At 39.4% G+C, this 26,366-nt stretch overlaps 2 protein-coding genes across 4 annotated transcripts; one reads left to right on the top strand and one right to left on the bottom strand.

Moving 5' to 3' along the window:
* Positions 1–515: 515 nt before the first annotated feature.
* On the bottom strand, positions 516–17,787 carry capzb (capping actin protein of muscle Z-line subunit beta). 3 transcript variants are annotated; one of them, XM_037777825.1, is made up of 10 exons: positions 17,478–17,786; positions 10,813–10,902; positions 7,434–7,555; positions 7,180–7,293; positions 6,950–7,091; positions 6,389–6,505; positions 6,231–6,296; positions 5,504–5,580; positions 4,985–5,086; positions 516–1,607 (listed from the first exon to the last, which is right to left on the bottom strand). In XM_037777825.1, exons 1-9 carry the CDS (start codon positions 17,478–17,480, stop codon positions 4,993–4,995), a joined length of 825 nt encoding a protein of 274 aa, XP_037633753.1. In that variant the 5' UTR covers positions 17,481–17,786; the 3' UTR covers positions 516–1,607; positions 4,985–4,992. The 3 variants fall into 3 exon arrangements, with proteins under 3 accessions (XP_037633753.1, XP_037633761.1, XP_037633770.1); XM_037777833.1 differs by having other exon boundaries at positions 4,992–5,086; XM_037777842.1 differs by lacking the exon at positions 4,985–5,086 and having other exon boundaries at positions 17,478–17,787.
* Positions 17,788–21,167: 3,380 nt separating this feature from the next.
* LOC119493051 (MICOS complex subunit Mic10-like) lies at positions 21,168–26,137 on the top strand. Its single transcript, XM_037778053.1, has 4 exons — positions 21,168–21,324; positions 25,641–25,688; positions 25,769–25,878; positions 25,963–26,137. Exons 1-4 carry the CDS (start codon positions 21,264–21,266, stop codon positions 25,969–25,971), a joined length of 228 nt encoding a protein of 75 aa, XP_037633981.1. The 5' UTR covers positions 21,168–21,263; the 3' UTR covers positions 25,972–26,137.
* Positions 26,138–26,366: the final 229 nt, after the last annotated feature.

Raw genomic sequence — 26,366 nt, 5'->3', positions numbered from 1 at the left:
TATTACAACTGTGTTTTGCTACATTACAGTGTGTTATAAGCAATTTATTACACGGCTTTGTTGAATACTGGATTCTGATTGGTCAATCACAGCGTTCTACGGTCTGTTATTTCTTTATAGCAGACCGTTGCTATGTATAACAGACTGTTGCTATGGGTGCAGTTCTGATGTCGGACTCTGGAGGACAGTTTTTTGTGTGAAATTATTGATTTCTTAAGTAAGTAGCCGTGTAATAAGTGGGATAATGTACAGCTAGCGGGTCATTGTTGTGAAATAAACCCCCGACAGGGCGATGCGCGGAGGGTTGGACCCCGACGCATCGCCCTGAAGGATGACCGGCTTGCTGTACATTATCCCTTACTTATTAAATGTGTATATTCTGCTTATAAATGCTTAATAAGGGGACTCTAAATGTTTCCCACCTGAATATCAGTGTTTGCAATGGTAATGTTATTTTGTCCACTTCCTCCACTCCCCTCAATAAGAAATGAATAAAACAATAAACACAAGTGTAACTTTTTACAGTTTTTATTGTTGCTGGAGGCTCTAATACAATATGAATCATAAGCTTTACAAAATAAAAACAAAACAAAAATACAACGAAAAGAATCCCCTCCAAAATGGAAACAGTCAAAGGTTTCCACTGAGACACAAAGACAAACTGTGACCCCCAACAAAGACAAAGTAGGTGAGGAGAGAGAAGAGTTGAATAAGCTGAACAGAGGGGAGGCAAACTGTTATGTTATACACAGTGTAGGGGGTTGTTGGGTCGACGACGTGGGTGTAATCACCCGGTGATTATAACAGTCCATCCCCATGTTTGATAAGTCTACATTTCCACTTGCTGCAGCCCCACACAGGCTCACATGCATGAATGGAATAATGAGTAAAAACCTTCTAACACAAACCGAAGGCCGCCCTCGAGTTCACACCGTTTACCCAGAAGAAAGACAGTTATACACCGACAGTAATAATTTTATACAAATATATCAGGGGGGTGGGGGGGTGTCGTAGACAAAAGTAGGTGCTAGAAATAAATTTGATGTACATAATAATAATGACAGCCCCACTTACAGCACAGTCTGTCCGTTTCCTCGACACCGAGGAAGAGCCGAAATCACTCGTTTGAAACTGAACGAGGACACATCCGCTGTGAGAACATGAGGGATTATTACTACAATGACCCTCACACTGTAAGATTATCATTAACCGTGGTAATACTATCATTATATTCATAACATGGGAGAGAAGAGAGGGGTGAAGAGAGACAGAAGGAGCGTTGAGTGAATGGCTTCATGGCAGATGAGATGCATGAAAAACAAAAACCGGACAGAAACCAAATAAAAAGCTAAGCATTTTCTCCTTTTTTTCGTTTTTCCACAAATAAACAAAGAGTGCAGCACTGAAACAGGCGTGGAGGGAGAGACGTAAAGAAACAGAGAAAAGATGGCAGAGATGAGGCGGAGAGAGAGTGAGAGAGACAGAAGAAGAAAAAAAAACAAAAAAAACAGTAGCAACTCTAGCTTAGCTGTTTGCGTTTGAGTGCCTCCATCAGGTCGACCTTCAGAAGGTCTTGCTTTGACTTGTCAGCCAGAGTCTGAACACTCCTGTATGGGGAGGGACACAAAGAGAGAGAGAGACAGTCAGTGTGTGCAACGTCAAAAATGTGAAAACAGCAAGAGAGACAGGAAAAGTTTCTCCAGCGAGACAGAAACACAGTCTGTAAGTTCAAGAGCAGAGTTAGTTAGACAGACTTCACAGTCCAACTTCTTCTCTGTGGAGAGAAGACGGTGAAATCACACATTAAATATATCGACTCACACCGCACACATTAATGTCAGGCAGATAAAAACCAACAGTTATTTGCTGTCATGCAGTTGAACCGTGCTTTAAATGCCTACACAGGGATTCATCATCCTTAACATTTTGCACTTTGTTGAACAATGAAGTTATTTTGAGATGCATAATTAACTGAGAATTTTATGGGCTAATATCAAATGTAAATCTATTCACTCTATTTGCCCACAATAATAATAATTAATAATAATTCACCCACAAATTGACTTGTATTTTATATATGAAGACAATTACTCAATCCTTGTTACTTTGAATTCTTGAAGAAAACATTTTTCAAAAGTAAATGGTAAATGGTGGCCACAACGTTTAACAACAGCAAACTATTATCAAAACATCCGTTAAGTAGTGAGCATGCGACTGGATAAATGAGACTTGGATTATACCGCAGGAGTTGTGAGAGTTTGTAAGCAGACGTTTACAACCAAATGCTGAATAAGACATTTTTATTGGACCAAAAAGGTTATAATTAACTTGAACTGAAAACACACCGTGAGAGAGTTACGGTTGTAAGACAAAAACGCAGAAAACTCCCAGACCGGACAACGCCGTGGTAGCAATCACAAGAAAGCCACGCCCTAAAGCATCCCCTGCTTTATGGTCTATTTGACTCTAAATGGGACCATAATTTACTAAATGAACATCATGCTGTATTGAAGAAGACTTGAAACTAGCGATTGAGACCATAAACTCCTGTTTACAATGTTTACTGAGGTAATAAATCAAGTGAGAAGTAGGCTCATTTTCTCATAGACTTATATTCAATCAGACTTCTTTTTGCAACCAGAGGAGTCGCCCCCTGCTGGCTATTAGGAAAAAAAGCAAGTTTAAGGCACTTCAGCATTGTCTTCACTTCTCAGACCTGGAGGCTGCCCAATGGTTTTGATATAGTTTTGATTTTTTTAATTGTTGCGGCCTCCAGTTATTTCAATTCATCAAGGCTTTTCTCCATTTTTTTGATTCTCCATTCACCGTGGACGCAAGAAAAACAAAGTTTTCTTCAAGAATTCAAGGTAACACGCGGTGAGTAATTGATACACAAATGGTAATTTTGTGGGCAAAGTATTCCATTAAGCTACAGTATTTGAGTTTCTGAACAATATAATCCTGTTTAATAGAGGGGGATGAATATTTATGTTAATCAGATTTCTCTGGTATTGTTACAATGCTGTGCTTTCATACACACACACACACTCCTTAGAAAGGACAAAGTGCTGCGTCCAGAATAAACACACCATTTAAGAAAACCTTATTTGGGCAACAAACTGCAAAACATCAGGGGTGGTGACTGCGTTGAGTACTCTGACATGGTTAGTAGTGTGTCGCTCCTTCACAGACATCATCTGTTAGACTAAAAAGGTAAACAAAACCTGCACAACATGCCTGCACAGCTGCTCAATCTTCAACACTCTGAGGAGCCTGCTAACGTGTTCATATAGCATACAGTTCCACATACACACACCTGTGAGCCTGAACCCTCACAAGCACTTAAAAAAACATATATATCAGGTTTTTCTGTTTTGTTCTACTTGTTGTAGATAACATATTGAACTCAACAAACAACTATCTGACACAAAGCGCCCCAAATGCATTTTTTGTGGCATCTGTGTGTCCTCTGCAATCTAATGATGTTCAAAATTTGATCATATCTTAATTACATAAACATCATTCCAAAGCACATGAGTCAATATAGGACACTAAACCTACAGAGATGAGACTTTGTGAGCTGGTGTGATGTTAATTACCTGAATCTTAATAATAGTGAGATGCAGGAGCTGGTTATTGACATCCAAAAAACTAAAAAGAAAGAGGGGAATCACAAATTCTCTCAAACCTCTTCCACCCCTTGAGGGCGCCGGCGCCCTGGGGCCAGCTCGGTTTTTTTAGGCACGAGTGAAGGTAGCCCCGTAGTAGCCATTTCATTTTAGTGAGACCATTTGTTTTTTAAAACTTGACCTCGCTGTATAAAATGACCTGTGGTGACCTCTAGGATAATCACAACCTCATGAAACTTCACAACCACAAACTATAGACCTAGAGCATTCAGAGGATGGATGGCTTTCCTAGGTAGGTTGACAATAAACAGTTCTCTGAGCAGTTTCCAAAAACAGAAATGCTCGCCATATCATTGCCAAAAATGCAATTCTTGCAGAAATCTCCAAATGTTAAAAGTTTTTGATACCAAATCACAGCATGGCTTTTTCTATGGTGTTCCTCAAGGTCTTTGTGTCTTAATGTGGTATTTTGGAGGGATTATTGATCATTTATTATCAATTCTTGAGTGGTAAAAAAATGGTAAAATTTAGCACCAAATCTGTGTAACAAATGGTATAAACCAAAAATTGCTGCAACAACTTATGAGACATAATAGAGCATGTACTTGATGTAGCAAACTTCCATCATATACTTCTATCAAAATGTTCAGAATTGATTTCAATTCATTAATTCATGTTTATTTCAGATTTTTTACCATAACAACTCAAATTAATCTTCAGGTTCTCAGCTTTCAGTCGATGTACACCACTTCTATGTGACATATACTGCTGACCTGCTATCTCCCCCTAAAGACCCCCTGTACCCTCCTAAAAAATTACAAAAATGTGCCTATGGTAAAGAGGGATGGAGTAGAAAAGGTTAAGAAGGCACAGTACAGGTTGTTTTTTCTCCCAGGAAATTTCGAGGTCAGTAAGAAGCTTTTAATGTTTTCTGTCAGAGTTTTGTGGCTGGTTCCTTGTTTTATGCTGCTGTATGTTGGGGTAACAGCATTACTGCCAATGATAGGAACACAATTAAGATGTTTATTAAAAACGCTGGTTCCAGAATTGGATTGGCTCCGGATTTATTGGAGACTTCAGAGTTCAGACCATACTACAGTTTGAAGGTCATCCCGTTTGGTGTTCTTAGCAGTCTAAAAAGTGTGTATGGAAATATCAAAGATATGTCCGACTGAAATAATTTATTATTTGAACTTTGCCTGCTTCCTTCCTTCCTTCCTTCCTTCCTTTTAAAGTACCGTGAGACATCTGAGAGGAGCACCGTGGACAGAACAACATTTTTCCTTGTTAATTTGCTACTTACCAATACACACTAATATACACAAACACACACACTTGTCCATGCCAGATTGTACCTCTGACCCTAGTCAATGAAGATCTGACGCTGGGTGAGGACCTGCGACAGCTCCTTCTGGAGCTGCCGGTACTTTTGGTTATCAGGCAAAGACTCAATAGATCTGGAGCACAGAGGAGAGACAGCAGGGGAGGAGAGGTGACGGAGGGATTGACAGGAGGGCAGACAGTGAGAAAAATGGCAGCAGAAACGTGGGATGAAAGGCAATAAAAAAATAAGATCATAGGAGAGGTTGAGGAGAGGGATAGGGGACGGAGGAGGTGAAGTGAATACAGAAAAAATGCAACTGAAGAGAGGGGGAGCAATGGTAGGTTTAAATAAAATAACAGATAAGAAATGACAGATATTGACAAAAGCTGTAAGAAAATATCTGTTGAACAGGTCAACAGAGACACAAACCTACTCTGCTCTCAGTAGAACTGGTACAATTAGAAAAACAGAGTTTCTGCAGACCAAGGCTGACAGGAAGTGCTGTAAAAGGAGAGAGTCCCATTCATCCAAACAACTCATGTAACGTTACCTTAGGCCGTTGACGATGTCCTTGGTCTTCCCAAAGTAGATTTCATTCAGTGTGGAGCGAATCTTGTTCTCCATATCCTGGAACGCCAAACAAGACAGTCTTAACATTTAGTCTGCCTCTAATTTCAGGTTAACAACAACAACAACATTTTTACTGTATTGACAAATATGGAGGTGTGTGAACATGATGCACAGTGACACTGCTACACCCCTGGTAGACATAGGGTGCTAAACTAATCCTTTGATTTTCTGAAATCTAACATTTTTTGCTAGCTACAGGCATTTTGTTAGCGTTTCAGCCCTTGGTTCCATACTGCGGCATCGATTGTTTACCCTCCAGTGGGCGTGGTTGTCAGAGTATGACGCATTGCGCTCCGTCTCTATATTAATGTTATTGCATCCCAAAGCTTGTTTCATAACCAGTTTCACAATAGTGTTTTCTGACTTCATCTTTGGGAGGGTGTGATTATCGGCCCTGTTAACCCAAACATCCATTCTTTCACTGCAAATGAAAATGTGTTCAGTTCATCTCCGTCACCATAATAATGGTGGCGTAGTCCGGAGAGCACAACACATAAAGCAGCCGGCAGATTAGTCTATATATAATGTAACTTTTAAATCCCTATAAAATCCTGTGTAGGAGGCCTGTTCTTGAAAAACAATACATCGCAGCTTTAGGTAGGCAGTCAAAAAAGTTAAACAAGCAGGATATTAGGCGTTATACTGACTTCAACAAGGCGGCCGATGTTGGCGATGTGGGGTGAGGACTCTCCAACTGTCTCATCTTTTTCCATCTGTGAAAAGACAAAACAAATTGAGTTCATGGATGACTACAGAAAGGCTTGATGTGTCAGCAGTGGTTTTTCCGTTTAGCTTAACACCGTACCTGTCTTGTAAGGCTGCCGCCTAGGTTCATGGTACCGGAGCCGGTCTTGGTTGTCTGGAGCCACAGCATGACGGTGGAGGTGAGTTTGTAGTGAGCAGTACGACCGCTGGACTTCTCCTGATCGCACAACAGACACAACAAGCAATGAGACAATGCTCCAGGGCATTCAGGGTGCTCCTATAAAAGTGCAAGGCGTGCAGCAACGCAAAAGCAGCATGCAGAATGCTTCACTCTCATTGAAAACAATTACAGAAAGCCGCTGATGGTGCATCTCCTGCATTATGGAGGACCACAAGAGTCACGGAAATAGTAATAAAGCATTTAATTGATTATTAACTAACTGTACAATAAAAAAAGGCATTAATAAGTTGGTTTACAAATGTATTTATTAATCTATGAATAAATGGACTAAATGGACTGCATGTCACTGATGTTAACAGTCACATGCAAATGTAATGCACAGGTTTTGTCTTTGCCTGTCCAGGCTTCCTCTAAGAAAACAAAAAGACTGGTCAGGAGAAAGTTCAAATGTCAACGTATTTCATATCCGCTGATTCTCACCTGCACCTCCACCACATGGATGGAGTCCCAGCACCCTTTGATCTTCTTGGATCCATCCCCGGCCTTCTTGATGAGAATAACTCCAGCGAAGCCATGATCCAAGTCCCAGAGGTACACAGAGGACACGCCACCCTCAAAGTACCTGAAAAACACAGAAATCAGAGGTCACAAGCGGGCGACGCCGACCGTTTATTAAAAACGCCCCATGAGATGGCTTCGCCGGTACTCACAGGTCTCTGTACTGGTCGAAGGCGTTATTGGCTTCGACCTCGAGTTTCCTCAGGCGAGCTGAAGGCATTGCACCGTCTTCAATGGGAGGTTCATACTTATTACTCCACGGGGATCTGATGTATTAAAAAGGACATTATAAAATCCATTAAAATGCAGTTAAAGTTTCAGTCACTGTCTTTGGTCTATTTTTCAATGACTGATTAATGTAGTTAATGTTTCTTGTCCATGACTGAAGTGCAGTTATAAACTCGACCTGTAGGAGTCGCCGTCTCTGTTGTAATCACAGAGCAGATAGTCTTTCCCCACCACCTTGTCCCGGGCAATCTTCAGGGGCTGGTCCACAGAAGAGAGGAGGTCCTCACACAGACTGGGCACCTGGACAGAGAGAAAAAGTTCAATACATGAACACGATGTTTTCTACAGCACAGATACTTTGATGTGCTCAGCCACAGAAACTACTGCAAAAGTTTGTAACACATTTGAACTCCTCAGACATCTTATTAAAAGTGTTTCCGTTTGTCTTGGGTGTGAGCAAGAGACATTAAGACAAGCTATTTTTGCCAATTCAGACTTCCTGTAAGAGATGCCAGCTTATAAAACTTGCAGGACTGGAGGAACAGACTAGACAGCAAAAACAAAAGTAGCCTTGTATTAGGTGGTCTCATTTTGGTCAAAAATGTACTGAAAGTTTCTTGTCTTTCACATTCCAGCTTCACTCAAACAGCAGAGGTTACTGAGTGGAGCTGGAATAAAATATCATTGGGAAACATAATATCTAGAGGATAAGGGGGTACAAATTACTTCTCACAGACTGACATGGACTCCCCTCTCTATGTCCTCCTACATCAGAGTATAGACACAAAGGAGGCCCTGTTTCCCTAAAAGAAATCCCCCACACCCCCAAACACACACACATACACCTGGCAGCCCAGACTGGGTGAGACAAGGGAAGGAGGGGGGGACAAAACCCAGTGGTAGGGGAGAAAATGGAGGAGACAAGAGAGATCTGGGACAAACAGGAAATAAAGAGGTGATTTCAGGTGATTCTGAGTCACCAGGAAGAGATGGTGGAGCCAAAAAAGTGCCTGGCAGTGGAGGTGATTGACAGCTGCGATAATATTCGCTAACAACCGGACATAGTGAAATGGGTGAGGAGAGAGCCGATGCCCGGGGAGAGAGAGGTTAAAGGTGAGGGAGGAGGAAGGTGAGCATGTGGGGGTCTGGGTGGAAAGGAACGCATATGCCCACAAAACAAAGTGCCATGCAAACACTGGCAAAAGTGTGATTTGATTTGTGTCTGGTTTAGCTTAATTTGTCAGACTCAGCTGGCACTGCTATTAAACTCCACAGAACAGGTCCAACAATTTCAAAAGCAGTGTTTTTAACAGAAAATTGACGGAAGGAAACAAATTATTAATTTACAAGCAGGGAATTAATCAAGTGTTGCACTTAGGATTTAGAAAAAAAAACTTCTTCCATCATATGAAATGGCTCCAGTTTCCCAGATGACACACTGTTTGTTGTTTCATACCATGCAACAACTGTTGCACTTGCATGGTATGAAACAACAAACATTGAAGCACCAACAAAACAACAGGAGGCCCACCCAAACACACATACATTTATGATGCTACCAAATAGGGCTACTCGATTATGGCAAAAATCATAATCATGATTATTTTGGTCAATATTGAGATACCGATTATTTTATACTATTACTCCTCGACTTCGGAAACATCAGGCATTTAGAAAGAAAAAATTTTGTAGCCTAAATTTTAAAGTAAATTTTGCTCTCAAAGGGATCAATGAAGAAACGTGTGCTCTAGAAAACCATTTCATCATTAACATATTGGTTGTATAGATATGAATGATGATGACACGGCCAAAAAAGTTACACCCACAAAGCATGGTAAACAAGACGGGGTCTGTGTTTCAAGATGGGTCAGGTGGGTTGCAAACATCGCCGCACTGAGGACAGTCCGCCCTGATTGACAGTCGTGCCAGGAGCGGGGAGCTTTGTCCCTCCCCACAAGGAGAGAGGGCAGAGAGAGCACTAGGCGGCGAGGAACGGGCAAGGGTGCCGTAAAGAGCCACCTTTAAACTGAGCCTTTCTGAGCCGACCTAGAGCCGGTGGGGGTGCATCACCATGGAGGAAATATTCCCGGCAAGGACCAGCCAGCACTGGGGAGAGTTCCCACAAGGGGAACCTCCAACACCGAGCTGCCATCCCTGACCCGCAAATCTTAACAGATTTTGAAAATGTGAGAGACCTCACACTTAACGACATGTTATAATAAATTTAACAGTTTTGTTCCTTTAGTGTGTGGTGAGTAACAATTTGGCCAAAACAGCACACCACACAATAACAGATTCCATTCATGAACTATAGAGTGCTACAGGAATGGGTCCTAAAACCCAGAAATTAGTTAGCATTTTAGGACTTCAGGATCCCTCGTCTGGAAGTGAATGGGTTTTTTGAAAGAGTTTTTGTTAAATGCTTGAAATAAGGTCTGTGGTTAACACAAGCTTAAGAGATTTAACGTTTTGTTTTGCGACATAACATACATGAATAAATACCCCACTCCTGAATTTTTAAGCTTTTGTGTCTTAAAAAAGCCGGTTGCTAATAAGTGACTAAATAAGACTACTAAACGTCATCACGCGGACTTGTCCGCCATTACAACCTTGTTGTTTATACTCCCGTTCATGCAACCTTGGTCTAGTTCATTTTTAGCCTAACGTTAGCTTTTTACTCCTGCCGATTGCATTTACGCTTCAAAAATCAGAAGTAGTGTTAATTTATGAAGATTATCTTGTTGAACAAAACATGTATCATAATTGTGGGATTGAGGGAACCAGGGCGATGCTAACTTTCTGGTTGTCCTACAAAAATACGTCATCCCTGGTGCGCTCTATAAGAGTCCAGACTAAAGAAAATGAAAATCTAGCAAAATCTCTCGTGATCAAACGTGACTTTAGTGTAAACAAACATGGCGGACGATGGGCAGACGATGCCCTACTTTGTACTGAAAATTCATAAAGGATGGACGGATGAAGTCATGGAGACTTGTTAGATAAACACTTGCGCTGATTTCAAATCGTAAATAATAAACATGTTAAATTTTAAACATGTTTATTATTTACGATTTGAAATCAGTGAGGCCAGGATGGACTTCCGAGCCGATTGGGGGATGTAAAAAACACTCTTCACATACCTCTCACTACAGGAATATCTGGAGAGATAATCTTTCAAACCATCAAAAAATCTGTGCTTTGCAGACCGTTGTCGGGAGGGTGGGGGGGAAATCAGGCCCAAAATCAGCTTGATTCTCATGTAAATGTGTCCGACATTACACAATTGTGAAGTGGACACTTGAAACTTCCAGTGCACATGTAGTGAGAGTGAACTTTTCAGTGCAGTAGAAGACATCTTGTCTCCAATAGTTAAACTTTCGAAATGAACAACATTGCATATTCATAGAGTCTGGATTTTTCATGTCTGGAGGAGACATAACCTACACCCTGTCTGTGTGTGCGTGTGTGTGTGCGTGTGCGTGTGCGTGTGAGTGTGCGTGTGCGTGTGTTTTACCTGCAAAGAAATCTGACAGGAGAAAGTAAAGGCAGTAACTCACCAGGTCAATGAGGTCACTGAGGTTCTTCTCGATCTGCTGAGGAGGCAGACGCCTCATCAGGTCCAGGGCACAGTCCAGCTGCTGGTCATTCTAAAAACAAAGAGACAACACTGATTACACTCTACTGCCAGATTAAAGTTAAACATGTCAGTTCAAAGCTTCACAACACAGCAGCGCTCCTCCAGTCTAAATCGTTCAGGTCACATACAGTGTGTTATTGTATACCGGTATGATTTGATTTGCAAAGTTTTAGTTCATCTCATTAACTAACAAGAAAAATTACAATTCATTTTTACCAGGAGTATAATATGAGGCCATTAGTCTATTAATCAAATCAAGTGAGTATCCTCTTCCCTTAAAAGTTACAACCTTTTTAGTACAACAACTTGCTCTTTGTGTTACTATCCCTCTTCTACAGCTCAACAAGTAGACACAGTCTAGGAAACCACAAACATTTTGTACTAAGAAGACTTTGACTAACTCAGACTTCTTCACAATATCTTAGAATAAGCATTGAAATATATTTCTACGCAGAATGAGGACTGTGGATTTTGTACCCCATGACTCACTTTGAAGCGCATTAAATGGGGATCTCTTAATGGCTGCTATAAATAGAAGGAATGATTACAGCAAGGTAGGCATGATTGAACAATATGAAAATTTCATGTCATGATTATCCTGGCCAAAATAATTGTGATTCACGATATTGCTAAATGGTAAATGGACTTAGATTTATATAGCGCCTTTCCAGTCTTCCGACCACACAAAACGTTATACATTATATGTCAGCATTCACCCATTCACACACGCACACATTCATACACTGATGGCAGAGGCTGTCATGCAAGGTGCCAACCTGCCCATCAGGATCTAATCTAAATACTCATTCACACATCGCTGGCACTGCCTTCAGGAGCAATTTGGGGTTCAGTATCATGCTCAAGGACTCTTCGACATGTGGACTGGAGGAGTTGGGGATCAAACCGCTGACCTTCCAATTGATGGGCAACCCGTCCTACCTATGAGCCACAGCGGCCCGATAATCATCAAAATATGCTTAAAATTCTTAAAATGGCACCAAAACATACTGGACTCACTTTACCTTACATTTTGTTAAGAAACAAATATTTATATTTGTTACTGAACATCCTTTTTAGTGCAAAAAAAACAACAAAAAACAATCAATTGGATATAAGGTATTCATAAATCATAAGGTCCCCCCACATAAATAACGGTTACATAAATAAAAAAATATAGCGACATTGTGTGAGTCTGTATTTTCTTACATGATAATTCCTGTATTTTCTCAATCCAGCTCCATTTTTACACTTCTCTACCGTGAATGCGAGCTAGACAGCTTTTTCAAGTCACTGATGAGGATATTCACGGTTATCCAGATAATGGAAATTCACCATCAACTTTTTGTGAGTGTTTTTTAATTGCAATCCAAGATAAAATCCTATCACCCAATCCCTACAGCAAGGAAAACCTGCTTCAAAGCTCAAATGGGCACCTGACCATTGTTTTAAGATACACTTGAAAAACTGTGAACCTATCCTTTAAAGAAAAAGCCCTGCTATGCTTATGAAGAAGTTATGAAGAAAGCATGAGCTTCAAAACGTACTAGTTTTAAAGCAGGCTCACTAGTATTGTGCATTGTGCAGCTTATGTAGGAAAATATACGTAAGTATTGGATCAGGACTCAGAATTGCTATGCTCTCTATATAAAAAAAGGACCACTCTAAGCTCCTTCACATCTCCAAACAGCCCACTGATAATGGCCTGCTACATTCTGTATGAGGGTATGAGAGGAGCGGTTGTGCAGAAAATATCCACTCACCCTTGCAGGCAAACTGTGCTCGCGCTGTGAGACCACAGACACAACATTTACAGCTCAGTAGACTGAACAGCACTCATGATTTGTCATGTGAGAATTTGCTGAGCAAAAAATCAGTTAGAGATGAAATAGCAATTGGACGCCAAATGGTCAAAAGTTTGACCAACTTGAACTGCACGGTGTAGAAAACTATTCTGATTTCTGAAAATTCAACCATGTGGCACGTCTGACCATATCTAAATAAGCGATGTCATTGAAAATATTTTCCATCTGCTGTCAAAGGATGCGTTTCATTTGGCTGCGAGGTGCGTCATGGAGCACAGGTGACACATTAGGTGGCAGATATGATGTGTAATCGCTATGAACTCATCATGAAATAGCAGCTAGTAGTCGAACTGAGGTGAACTACAAACAGGTAAATGTCAGGTGCAACTATCATTTAGGCCAAACTAATATGCCTATTTCTCACCTCAAATGTTTTCAGAAACATCTTGTAGTGTACCGTTTAGCTTAAAAGGAGAAAGTTTGTGACAAGGCTGGTGGGCGGTGCTTGGTTTTGTCTTGACTTTTCTCAACATGCCGGCCGAAGCAAACTTTCTAATTTTACAGCTAAACAGTACACTTCAAGATCTTTCTGTCAACATTTGAGGCGAGATATAGACATTACAGTAACAGAATATTGATTCATATTTGATCAGCGCTGCCTAGTTTGACCGATTGATTGGAGTTCGCCAGCTGCCCAGAGACTGGCCCAGCTCCAACTCGGCTGTGATTGGTTGTTTAGATTCAGGCGCGGTAGAAACTTGCAGATGCCATTAGGAGCACGAGGAGAGGCAGAGGAACATGATTTTTTTCACAGATTATATGTCTCATGCACTACTGTCAGGATATAGTGACAGTTTTATAAAAATAACTTTTTTATCATATTTGCTCAAACTGGCTGCAGCTTTAATTGCGGTGGAAACTTCACCCTCTGTGGCGGCTGGATACACAAAACATCTGCTCTGACATCACTGATTAGGTTATCAATCTCTGATCCAAAAACAAGCTGAAAAATTCATAGCATGATAAATGAAGTAAACAAATGGCGGCTTAGTTGGAAGGTATGAGATCCAGAGTTTCTCACAGGAAATTGGTAAAATGTGTCCAACAGCTGATTATCAAACTAACTTCAGCCTGGTGCTTGACCCATAGTGCAGTTTTTCTCACATATCAGCACCCGATTGTGTCTGATCGGGCTGCCCCTGACACTGCGACATTAAGTTCTGATTAATTACTGCAAAGCAAACGTATAATGTGACCGAATCGAATATATATTGACACATCTCATCTCTGTATTTGTGTTGTGACTAGATGACAGTTAGGCGCTCTGTATTCTAGGTGAGACGGGGCAAACACACTATTTAAAATCTGAAACATTGATTGTTGTATTGTGCAACAAACACTCAAAACCTCCCTATCATCATCACAGACTACAAAACCAACAACCCAAAAATCAGTTCAGTCTTAAATCCAGCCTGAGACTGTAGCCAATTCCTTTTTAGGTTACATGTTTGGGTTGTTTACTGAGGCTTGTTTTGTTTTGTACTTAGTCCCCCAGACTCAGCACATGTTTGATTATGTGTTCAATGTCCCCAATAAACTACAGTTTGCAAAACAGCAGGCCCGGTCTTTAACTCTTACAGATCAACGTTCCTGTATCCAGTAAAAAAAAAAAAAAGTCTTTCTTTTGCTGCAGTTTTAGGACAAATGAAAGGTAAAATATTTAACTTTTCTTTAAACAGGCAAGTTAAGACTAAATAAAGAAGTTATTCATAATGACAGCTCAGTCAGAGGACACAGAACAGACAGGACTGCATAGCATAGCCTTCCCCCCGGGGGTTTCTCCCCCTTAAATATGCAGTGAGCAGCAGGATATTAGTGAGCAGGGGAGGACAGACAAGCCACAACATGAAACTCTGGGAAATGTGTAAGAAGATGGAGGAAGTTGAATAATAGTAGAGGGACAAAACCTGTTTTTCAGCTAACACTCGCAGGTCACTAGTTATGTCTCATTTTCATCTGAGCATCAGATGCCATCAAAGTCACTACTACAGCAATTAATACAAAATATTACAGTATCTGAACTAGGGATGCACCAATACAGATACCGGATCGGATATCGGGCAGATCGGACATCGAGCCGATACTGACTCAAATAGCTGGATCGGATATCGGTGACAATGGGACCGATCTATTCAATTCAATTCTATGTTTATATACTATATACATTATATACTGGAATTTGAATTCCTGTTTAAGTTTTGACCAATTTGTTGCTGGATTAAAAAGTTTTACATTTCAACTGCGATTGCTGTAAATTTTGAAGATTTTTTACCAAGTTTCTGGTGTACGATTTATTATTTTAATAACAAATAACAGGACAGTAAATGTATATCTATGTATTTATTTGTTAGGAAAGCAATATTTAAGTCAAGCCTGATGTTGCTTTACACATAAAAGAATGATCCCAGTCACTTCCACACAGTGAGGCATACAGCTTATTAATTAAACACTGGTATCGGATTGGTACTCGGTGTCGGCCGATACCCAAAGCCCAGGTATCGATATTGGGACTGAAAAAGTTGGATCGGTGCATCTTTACTTTTTACTGATTTAATGATTTAATGATCCACTACAATAAAGGCTTTTTAATATACTTCCTCGTTGCCACTTGTTTTAGTATTTTGGAGTGCCTGGACTGCCTTTTCCCCGTTTTCCAAGAGCACCTGACACGTTTTGCCTTACGGTTGAACACACAGAGCAACCAGTTATCTGTCTTTACACATATTATGATGCCCTGACAGGATAAGTGTACAATATCTACCATGACAAACGAACAGAAATGGGGCTAGGAAGTATGAAGAAATATGAAGAACAGTTCGCTATGCTCATCCAAAACCAATGGGAAAAGGATGCATTTGCATTGAAAATAAGTTAAATTCTATCAATATCAAAATCACCAAAAGCACAATAGCAATAGTTTTTTGCCCTGCTACATTATTTGTTTATTATACCCATTTCATTCACCTCCCTCTTAGATGTCGACAAAACCCTCCACCTTGGCATATCTATGAAGTGACTCCTCTGGAGTGCATGAACCTAACAAGAGTTTACTCATACAGCTGCTAGCTGGTCAAAGGACGACGACATGTTATAAAGTAGAGAACCCTCTTTCCATAAACATTTTCCTTAAGGGTGACCCTCAACATAACAGAAGTTTCTCCCGTGCCATTTCCTCTCACTCCGAGTTGCTTTTTGCCTGTCTTAAAATCTCCTCTCAGCTGATGAATCAGTCTGCACCATCAGACACCTGCGCTCCTTGACGCTGTGTTTACCCGTGCTCCTGTCTCCGTGTAAACACTAGCTCAGACCAACAACCCCGAGGGTCAGGGGAGGGCGGTGAGGCTCAGCCAGCAGAATGGATGAGGTGAGGCCGAGGAGAGTGGGCGACTGCGGAGAAAAACCAGCTGCTCTTCCCAACTCAGGCATCACACAATTTAGGTCATGTGGAAGTACTACAAAACACTTTTATAAACAGTGTGAAAGCACAAAAATGGTGCTCCATTATGCTAGAGTAGTTCAAGTCAAATATTATTTTTTTTGTCAAGCATAAATACATGATCAATTTCAGTTACTGCCTTATAAGCTGCAGAGGTAGGAAAGTGTTAAAAGCATGCATTAAGTAAATTGTTGTTATGATTTATATGGAGTGTCAGAGTTTCCCCAGATTAAATATTGACTGAAAGCACAAAATGGTTACTCCATTATGCTACAGTAGTTCAAGTCAAATATTATTATTATGATCAATTACAGTGATGTTACTGCCTTTATAAGCTGGAGAGGTAGGGAAGTGTTGCAATAAGTAAACAATAACTGCTGTTATGATCTTTAAGGAAGTGTCAGAGTTTCCCAGATGATTAAACATTGTCTTAAACTCACAAGGCAGGAAAACCCACCAGCAGAGGAGGTTGACAGCTTGTCATGTTGGAATAGGAGGAGCAAGCAGGTCTTATTTTAGCTACAGGCAACCCGGCGCTTGACTATATTAGCCTGAGTGTGTGTGTGTGTGTGTGGTGCACGCCTGGAGGACTGTATGTGTATGTACACGACACATTATATTACGACTCCTCACTAATACTATCCACGAAACTTGTGTCAAATCCAAAACATCCTGTGCTAACTTTATACCTTATGCAGCTAGCTTTAGCTAACTGCTAGCTACTAACTAGCTGGAAGAAACTACTGCTAGCTTAGCCACGAAGCTAATTCATTCCTATATCCGGTAGTTAGGCAGAAGTTTTGCAAACTAGTGCAGGTTAGATATGCATCGGTGATTTATATACAATTGAACTGAGCTGAACTGAGCTGCTGCTCTCAGGTTACCACCCAGCACCTCCAGCTAGCGTTAGCCTAGCTTAGCAACACGTACCTGTTAGTTAGCCGTCAGTTAGGAATAGGCGTTAGTTTGCAGTAGCCGTTAGTTAGGCGTTAGTTTGCAGTAGCCGTTAGTTAGGCGTTAGTTTGCAGTAGCCGTTAGTTAGCAGCAGACGTTAGTTATCTGTTAGTAAGCAATAGCCGTTAGTTTGCAGTAGCCGTTAGTTAGGAGTAACCGTCAGTTAACCGTTAGTTAGCAGTAGCCGTTAGTTATCTGTTAGTAAGCAGCAGCCGTTAGTTAGCCGTTAGTAAGCAGTAGCCGTTAGTAAGCAGTATCCGTTAGTTAGCCGTTAGCTAGCAGCAGCTCCAGAGCTACCCCGTCTCTCTCCTCCAGCTCTGCCGCGGCCCTTACCATGTCTGCGGCGGTCTCAGCGGGGCTAGGGGGAGCAGGTTTTCACCGTTGACTGTTACACCTTTAAGCTTCACTACAGTTGGAACAGATCCGCTCCTCTTGCTGCGTTGTTTTGTTTTGTTTTGTTTATTCCCCCCGCGGAAGATGTTTAGTTCGCCTCTCTCTCCCTCTCTGAACCTGAACCCAGCCCTGTCCTGTCAGCGATATTCACTTCCTCAACCGGGCTACAGGAAGCAAGCTGCAGGCAGAAAACACACCACACAGGCCCGCTGGTACACATCCGGGTCACTCCGGTCTGTCTCTCTACCAGCAGCCAATAGCGACGGAGCGAGAACGGCATTGCCAAGTATGGAGAGAGAGGAGTGGTGCAGTAAATACGCTCTCAGAGAGGGAAGGAGATAAGATGTGCAGAGACAAATACACTGATGGAGGTATGCACAAAAAAATACTCGCTTCTACTAATGATGACTAGTCTATAAATGTGATGTTTACACTCCTTTCTGCTCTTTTCATTAACATTTTTTTTAATGACAGAAAATATGCACATCAAAATAATATTATAATAATATTATATTTATTAATATTATATATTAATATTACATGGGTTTTTAATATTTAATATTTTCCACCTTTATTTCAGCACACATTATTTTTATACACTCATATCTTCTGACATATCTTCTGTGGTAAGTGTAATTATCATTCTTTAATTAAATATTGATTATTTTAAAATAAAATAAAGTATTTTTTTCCCCATACTTTATTTCGAAAGTTCAATACAGTAGTTACATAAACATGTTCAGATTTTTCATTACAAAAAAAATCAGCAAATATATTTCACAGTATAAAATAATAAAAAAAAAAAATAAAATTATACAACAAAAAAATGTTAGGAGAATAAAAACATACAAAAACAAACAAACAATTGGAATAAATTTGAAATGTCTAAACAATCTAATAGTTTTAAGTTTTCAATCGTATAATACTCGATTTACTAACGATGACTAGTCTATAAATGTGATGTTTACAGTCCCTTCTGCTCTTTTCATTAACCTTTTTTTTAATGACAGAAATTATGCACATCAAAATAATTTATTTATATTACATGTGTTTTTAATATTTACTATTTTCCACCTTTATTTCAGCATTTTTATACACTCATATCTTCTGACATATCTTCTGTGGTAAGTGTAATTATCATTCTTTAATTTAATATTGATTAATTTAACATACATTTAGGTTTCATCTCCCTTTGTCATTATAGATTTTGAAAGCAGTCAATGTTGCAAAATAAAGTATTTTTTCCCCATACTTTTTTCTTTGAATGTTCAATACAGTAGTTACATAAACATGTTCAGATTTTTCATTGCAAAAAATTCAGCAAATATATTTCACAGTATAAAAATAATATAAAAATAAAATATATTATACAAAAAAAATGTAAGGAGAATAAAAACAAAAAAACAAAAAAAATAATTTGAATAAATTTGAAATGTCGAAACAATTTAATAGTTTTTGCCAGTTTTTGAGTTTTAAGTTTTGGATCGTAATCAAATATGTTTTAAAAATCTTTAAAAGTATAAAAGGAGGGTATTCTTTTGAGCCATATCATTTTATGGATGTAATATTTTGATAGGATATTAATCAAATTAATTATGTCAACTCATCTGAGTAATATCTATAATCTTTGTTAGATATCCTTTTCAAAAATGTTTTAAGAAGTTCTTCTGTAAATTAAACCAAAAAGAAGTAGCATGAAAACAATCTACAAATATTCACTTAAAATGTGGGTCACTTTTACTTGCTTTTTATTTTTTTATTTTTGTTATTTTATTTATATTCATATGTTCTGAGCACTCCCTTAGGTTTAGCTTGAATGATTTATGTCCAGTTGAATTGAATATGAATGTTCCCTTATTTGCATTATGCAAGAATGATTCAAGTATGCAAGCAGGTGTAATGATGTAGTAAATGTTTATATAGTACCTAAATGTGTTGGTGGTTGATGATCATTCATGGTTAATGGGGGTGTTGTGGTGGATTTGTCGACACCTGTGGTGGCTGGTGGTTCATTAATGATATTAGATTTTATTAAAACTGAATGAGCTGATTTCCTGTATGTAAAAAGGATGTCTAGTACTGCTGATCACACTGATAATTAACACCCAGCTCTGTCACCTTCTCTTAAGTTAATTGTTTTGGTTTGCTGGTGTTCTCCCTCAGGATGAACCACCACTTTAGTGTCAGTCATAGTTCCTGTTTGAAAGAGATGCAGACTCATGACTTTGGGTGGTAAAATTCACGACTTTTATAATTTTTCAGAGCTCAAAATGACAACTAGAAGTTAAGATGTTTATGCATCACATATGAGGGAAAGGTTTCCTATGCACTTGAAGAACTGGGTTAATGTTTTTTACTGTGACTATAATTGCTCAGTGGTTAACTAAGGTTTGTCATAAAAATGTATGAGCAAGTGACACATGCAAGTGTACTCCCATGTATTTTTTTTTTCATTATTTAGAAATATTTCTGAAAATCTCCATATCAAAGCTATCCATTGTGCAAATATGCTTTCTTCCCTGAAGCTGCATGTGCATCCTGGATTGTTTGTAAATGGGAAACCTTCCTGTCAATCCCACGAAACATCTGCATGTTATTGACTGTGACTGGAAAGCAGCACTTTGACTTCCAGCATCTGTTGGAATTTCCTAAGAAGAGGAGCTGCAATTTAAAAAAAGATTAATGTTATGAACACAATAGACATGTTTTTGATTAGAAGAAGGTGTGGCTCAAGTTCTTTCTTAAAATATGCCACATCGATATTGTTTTATAAAAACATATAAGAAAGAAAGTTAATCCAGTTGCATATATTCTCAAATGTACTACTGCCAGCATAGCAGTAAATGGGAACTCTTTTCCTTTCAGTACGTAGGTCAGTAGGCTAACCTATGTGCAACACTTTGTGCATGTATGCATCACTTCCTGTGCATATCTCAGCATATGGGCGGGATGGAGGACACTTCCTCAAGCATTGAAAACTATCGAGAATAATGTAATATTGTATTGTAATATACAGAACTTTTACCAGATAAAGTCAGATGTATTGAACGGCCTACTAAAGACGACAAACAAAGTTAGCAAATTAGTGTGAAACAGGCTATCTAATGGATTAACACTTTAAAATCCAGTGAGTCAGTCAGTGAGAAATAAAGTAACATACATTGAGGGGGGCAATACATGTAATTCCTATAAAGTGTGTGAATGTGCACCTTTCTAAACAGAAAAGGGCTGTTTAGACTCTTAAGTTGTATGTCCTCACATTGCCTGTTGCCTGTATCGTAAACTCGGAAATCAAAATGTGGATTCTCGTGATTCACAACATGAGCACAAGTAAACAGTCTGAGCTGCTGACAAAAAAATATATATTGTTGCATGGAAACTGCATAAAAGTATAAAATCTGTAAATAAAATTAATAAAATATCAAAAGAGATGTTCAGTTATTTTAGTAAACAGTCTGAGCTGCTGACAAAAAAAAAATATATAGTGTTGCATGGAAACTGCATAGGGTGTAAATTCTGTAAATAAAATTATTAAAATATCAAAAGAGATATTCAGGTATTTTAGGAGCTGAATAAAAAAAAACTAAAACTTTACTAAAACTAAAATAATGTATTAACCCATGATAAATAAGAGAGTGGTATTCTGGTGGTGGTGTGGTGGAGTGAGTTCACGTGACTCTACATTTCTCTCGCGAGATTTCGCGGAGCTTCCTGACAGCTGAAAACATGGCAGACGAACACGGACGGAAATGGGACCGTTGTCTTGCTGATACAGCCGTGAAAACAGGTTAATGTCTCTTCATACATGTGATATAATGATGTAACGCTGTCATTAGGTATTCTGCAGTATATTATATATGGTAAATAATGGTGCTGCAGGTCAGTGGAGCTCCTTTTCTAGGACACATCTGTGTGTGTGGCCATGCTGGGACACATTACTGAGGTCAACCTGTCTGCTGAATGCATAAAACGAACATGTGGAGGAATTATTAGATTAAAAGAAGACCACATAGTGTTGGGATAGAAACTAGAGTTGGCCAGGTTATGTGTTTTTGATTAACAGACTGTACTGAGTGTGTGAATGTCACCTTTGGAGTAACAGAGTATGGAGGGTGGATCATAGCCTTAAAGGATCATTCTGTCTACTTTCAGCCTGAGACTGATATTGTCCTCATTGGCCAGGCTGTCTCATCTCTTTAGCACCCACAATGTTTTTTTTTTTACAGTTATATAGCAACAATAACGGTCCTATTCTGAAGTTCATGATTTTCTAGCCATTAAAACTAACATACAGGGTACAAAATGACAGAAGCATCTGTTTTGTTAAGATAAGATAAGATATTCCTGTAGTATTGTGCAAAAGAGTGCAAAGAAACAAGATGCATCAGCTAACACAGTAAAAAAAAAAAAACAGGTAAACAAAGTGAAAGAAAATATGAACCATTTCAATAGAAGCAGTATAAACAGTATTAACAATAAACAGACTATTAAAAAAAATTGCACAAATGGAAAAATGATATTGCACAGTGGGAATGAAATTAAATTCCACCTGAAAATATTGCACAGAATGAATTGCACCTGAGTTGTAATGATATTGCACAGTCAGTATACAGTATAGTGCAGTTATTGTCAGTTTTTGGTGTGTAAGTGGTCTACTGGTTGAGACTGCCAGAGGTGCAGATTCAACTCAGACCACATCCACACTTAACTGGGTAAATCTGAAAAGTCAGTCTACACTAACACCCCTAATCCATTAGAAACATGATAACTCTGCTCCGTTAAACCACTGTTCGTCCCCTCCTGCTCTCTGTATACTGTGTTTTAATACAGCTGAAGTCACAAATTAGTTGTTGTCATTTAATATTATATACTGTTGTCAGACAGAATGAGCATAAAATGGTGATTGAATCCTATCTTAAAAATGGAAATGTAGGACAATGGCATCAGCTGTGCCGTGTGACACAGATGGTTGTCTTCATAACTTGGCCTGTCTGGGAGGACATTATGTTATTGTTTTCTAAAAGCTTTATCCTGTCAGTACTAAAAAGTAAAGCCAGCCGTTTGAGATTTATCCACTCTGTAGAGACTGTTTATGAAAAATGACATTTGTTGGGTGAGAAAAATGCTGGCTGAGCATGGACTGATGAGGTGCCTTTTTAGATTTTTCCAGTTTAGTGTGGACGAACTCTTGTATAGCTAATACCTTTTTAAGCCAGTGTTGGCGATGGTCTACTTGTGGCCAGCAGTTCAGGCACCAACTGGAAAGCAGAAACAACCTATCAAATCTGTAGTAGCTTCATGGGCTTCGATCCAGGAATAAATTTACTTTACATCATCTTAATACAAATTATTTGGAACATTGTTGGCCCAGCACTCAAATACTTAGACTGGCAAACAATCTGTCCCAAAAGACACTTAGTGACGTCAACTTCGGCACAATGACATATGTCTCTTGCTCGGAGGAAAAACATCTGCATTGTGGCATTTCTTTGAGCTCACTCTGTGTAGCAAACTGCCAGCTGTGCCAAGGTGTCTCTGGTAGCCAGAGAAACTCGGCAGCAGATGTTCTGCTCAGGAGCTTGATGCTCAGTTTTTTTTTTGTTAGTTACTAATATTAGTCCTCCTAATATTTTGTGTAACATTGTGTGTTAATGATTGCTAGCATTTTAATATAATAAATTGAGATATACCATAAACAAGACGATCACATAAAAGGTTGGTATCCTCTTGTGCCTCTGCCCTACATTTGATGTATTTAGTGCCCTAGGTTCAGATTATGTGGGAAAACTTTTGGATATCCTACAAAGGATTTGCTCCGTACAGCAAAGGAAGAGAGGTAATACATACTGGCCAGTGATAAAAGTGAAATGAGAGAAGTCAAATCCAACTTCTTTTTCTGAAGCGAAAGCATGTGCATTGATGGTGCACACAATTAGAAACATCCTCTTCATAACAGGAAACAACTGTGTTTATTGGAAACATGGTATTTAATTTGAGGAACTGTAAACAATATTAGAGTGAGACAGGCCAGCTCTTCACTGCATGTATGCCAACATGCTCACAATGCTGATGTGTAACATGTATATATTTTTTTACCATATTCACTGTCTTAGGTTAGCATTCAGCATGCTAACATTGGCTAATTGGCACAAAACAAAGAATCAGGATCAGAAATACTTTATTGGGACATTACAGTTGCTCTTAAATATAAGCATAAAGAAATGTAAGAAAAAAGAAATAAAGGAGTATGTAACATGTCAGTTTTGTAGATAATGCTACAGTATATAACACAATATAGAGAAATATAAATAAATAATAAAAAATAAGAAATATGTACAAATATGTGCATCAAACACATACAATATATAACCACAGTGTAAATAATAAAATACAAAATGCTGAGAAGTGGGATCTATTAAGTGTGTTAAATATAAATGCAAGAATAGTATAAATAAGAATTAAATAAGAGTATTTCTTGAAATATACAGTATAAATGTAGTATTAGTGATAGTATGAGTATTGCACAGTTGAAAGTATAGCTGAGGGAATGTCAATAGTCATACCATATTGCACAAATTTAAAATTTTGACCTGATGATGGCACTATTATGTCCGGGCATCACCAGAGTTATTACAAAATATCCCAAGGGCACCATGAATACCTGGTGTAATGACTGAAAAAGACGACTTTGCCCTCTCTAGAACCAACACCACTGGTATGGATAAAAACTGGAAGTGAAAAGAGTCAGAAGTAAGAAGAGCTGCACACTTAAAAGAACATGACTTCACAGTTACAGATCGTCATATTAAGTATATTATGTTTATGTTTCTCACTCAAGCTGTGCAAATCCTAAACCGTGTCCCCTGCAACACACAGAAACACAACTGGTTCTACAAAGAAATGTGTTGTCAATCATTTTAAAATTGCAACGTGACTTAGGCTATACGACTTGAGTTGTATATTTTTTTAAACTAAATTCACAAAATCACTATGATTGACAATGAATGTCTTCCTTGATGCCATTTCCAGAAAATACCTGAAATAATGACGAAATAAATCACAGTACCATTAACCAGCTCTGGACTTTATTTTCTGGGAGTATTTTCTGGCCTGTGGGTTATGCAGTTCATTCTGCTGCAGCACAAATGTTTTTGTTATAATCCGTCCCCCTTGGAGACGTCCAGACAAAGAGAGAGGATGCCAAAATGAGATGTTGATCAGCCCTCATATTTTGCCAATGCTTTTACTGTATCACTGTCAGTGGAAAAAAAAATCAGGGGCTTCAAAACAGCTTTGGCTGAAGAGCAAAGACAGACAGAGAACCTTAAATTGAACTAAATCTTTGCTTGAGATAGACGCAGAGGACAATGATTTATTGTTGATCTGCACTGATAGCCAGGGTGTCTTTTGTGGTCTTGTTTGACATTTGTAAGTTGTGCAATAGAGAACAGTCTGAGGGTTCTGGTTCAGGCGGTCATGCTGCATAGCTCCCTGAATCCAATTAAGAGTCGGAGGGGCCCAAATGGCTGTTTTTTTATGTGTTTTCTGTGCTGGCTGGCCTGCTGTTGGGTGTGGTGTGGCCTGCAGCGAGGTGAAGTTAAACGCACAAACACATTCCTCCTCGAGATTCCACTCTGGTCTGAGCACTTCAAACAACTGAGCCAGCTCCTGTGCCACTGAATAACCTGCTTGACCACACTGGGTCAAGACATTTCTTACCTGCACATGTGTTGCACTCTTTGACCTCTCCTGCCCTCTGCCTCGTGGACACTGGCGTTTTGCCCCTTTTTTACTCCCCCCTCTCTTGCACCCCTTTTTACTGTTTTCTTTCTTTCTTGGATGTTTGTACCCTTTCTGCTTTTTCTCTCCCTCTATTTTCCTAATGAGCAATGTCTTGCTAACTTGTGCTGTTTACCAACTCTTGCATCAAACATAATAGCGGCACCCCGCTGACCTCATTACAACAGATCTACATCTGTGCCAGGAAGATTTTGTACTGGATCAGACATGATCACGCTACCTCAGCACTAAGGTCAAATCTTTTTTTTGAAGTGTAGTTTAATCACGGCACTCATACTTTCTTTTTTTTCTTCCTCTTTGCAGTAACTGGCCTCGCTGTGGGCGTTGTGTTCTCCGTCCTTCTCTTCAAACGTAAGTGCTTTTTCTTAAGGTAGACTTGTGCATGCAGGTTTTTTTTGTAAGCTCTACATGTGAATGCTTTTCTCCCCCAGGTCGCACATGGCCCGTCTCACTTGGTTCAGGTTTGGGACTGGGCATGGGATACGCCAACTGCCAGCATGACTTCAGGTCACCGTACCTGGTTCATGGCCGCATGGTTAAGGTGAGAATACAGAAGGTAAAATGTATTGTTTGTTAGAGGTTTGTAACACACTAACACATGATTTTTGTGTGTGCTCATTTACAGGACCAGTAGTGAAGGACTAAGAAGATGAGCAGGAGTTGCCATGAAGCTGCCCGTCCGTTTTTGTGTTGTTTTGCTGCTCCTTTCTGTCCCTGGCACTAACGTCCAATGATTCCCACATTGTGTTTATCAAATGGCGGTCAATGTATATTTAATAAAGCGATTCTGGAAAACTCTCTCTTGTTTCTCTCTCCCTTTTTTTTATGTGTGCATGTTTGAGGAGAATGAAATGTGGTTTTGGGGGTGGGAGGCAGTTTTGTGTGTTAATGAGCTGGGAGACTCGAACTCCTGCTGTTTTGGAATGAGGGCCAGGTTCAGCATCTGCAGCTCCGTTAGAGAGTGGGAGGATGAAAAGTTGCACAGAATGATGGAATAAAGAAAAATGAAGTTGGTGGGAGACTAGTGTT

This window comes from Sebastes umbrosus, chromosome 1 (genome assembly GCF_015220745.1).
Source record: "Sebastes umbrosus isolate fSebUmb1 chromosome 1, fSebUmb1.pri, whole genome shotgun sequence".
In the NCBI taxonomy this organism is placed as follows: Eukaryota; Metazoa; Chordata; class Actinopteri; order Perciformes; family Sebastidae; genus Sebastes; species Sebastes umbrosus.
The sequence above is the reverse complement of the archived record's forward strand: the minus strand, read 5'-3'. Positions and strand labels throughout refer to the sequence as shown.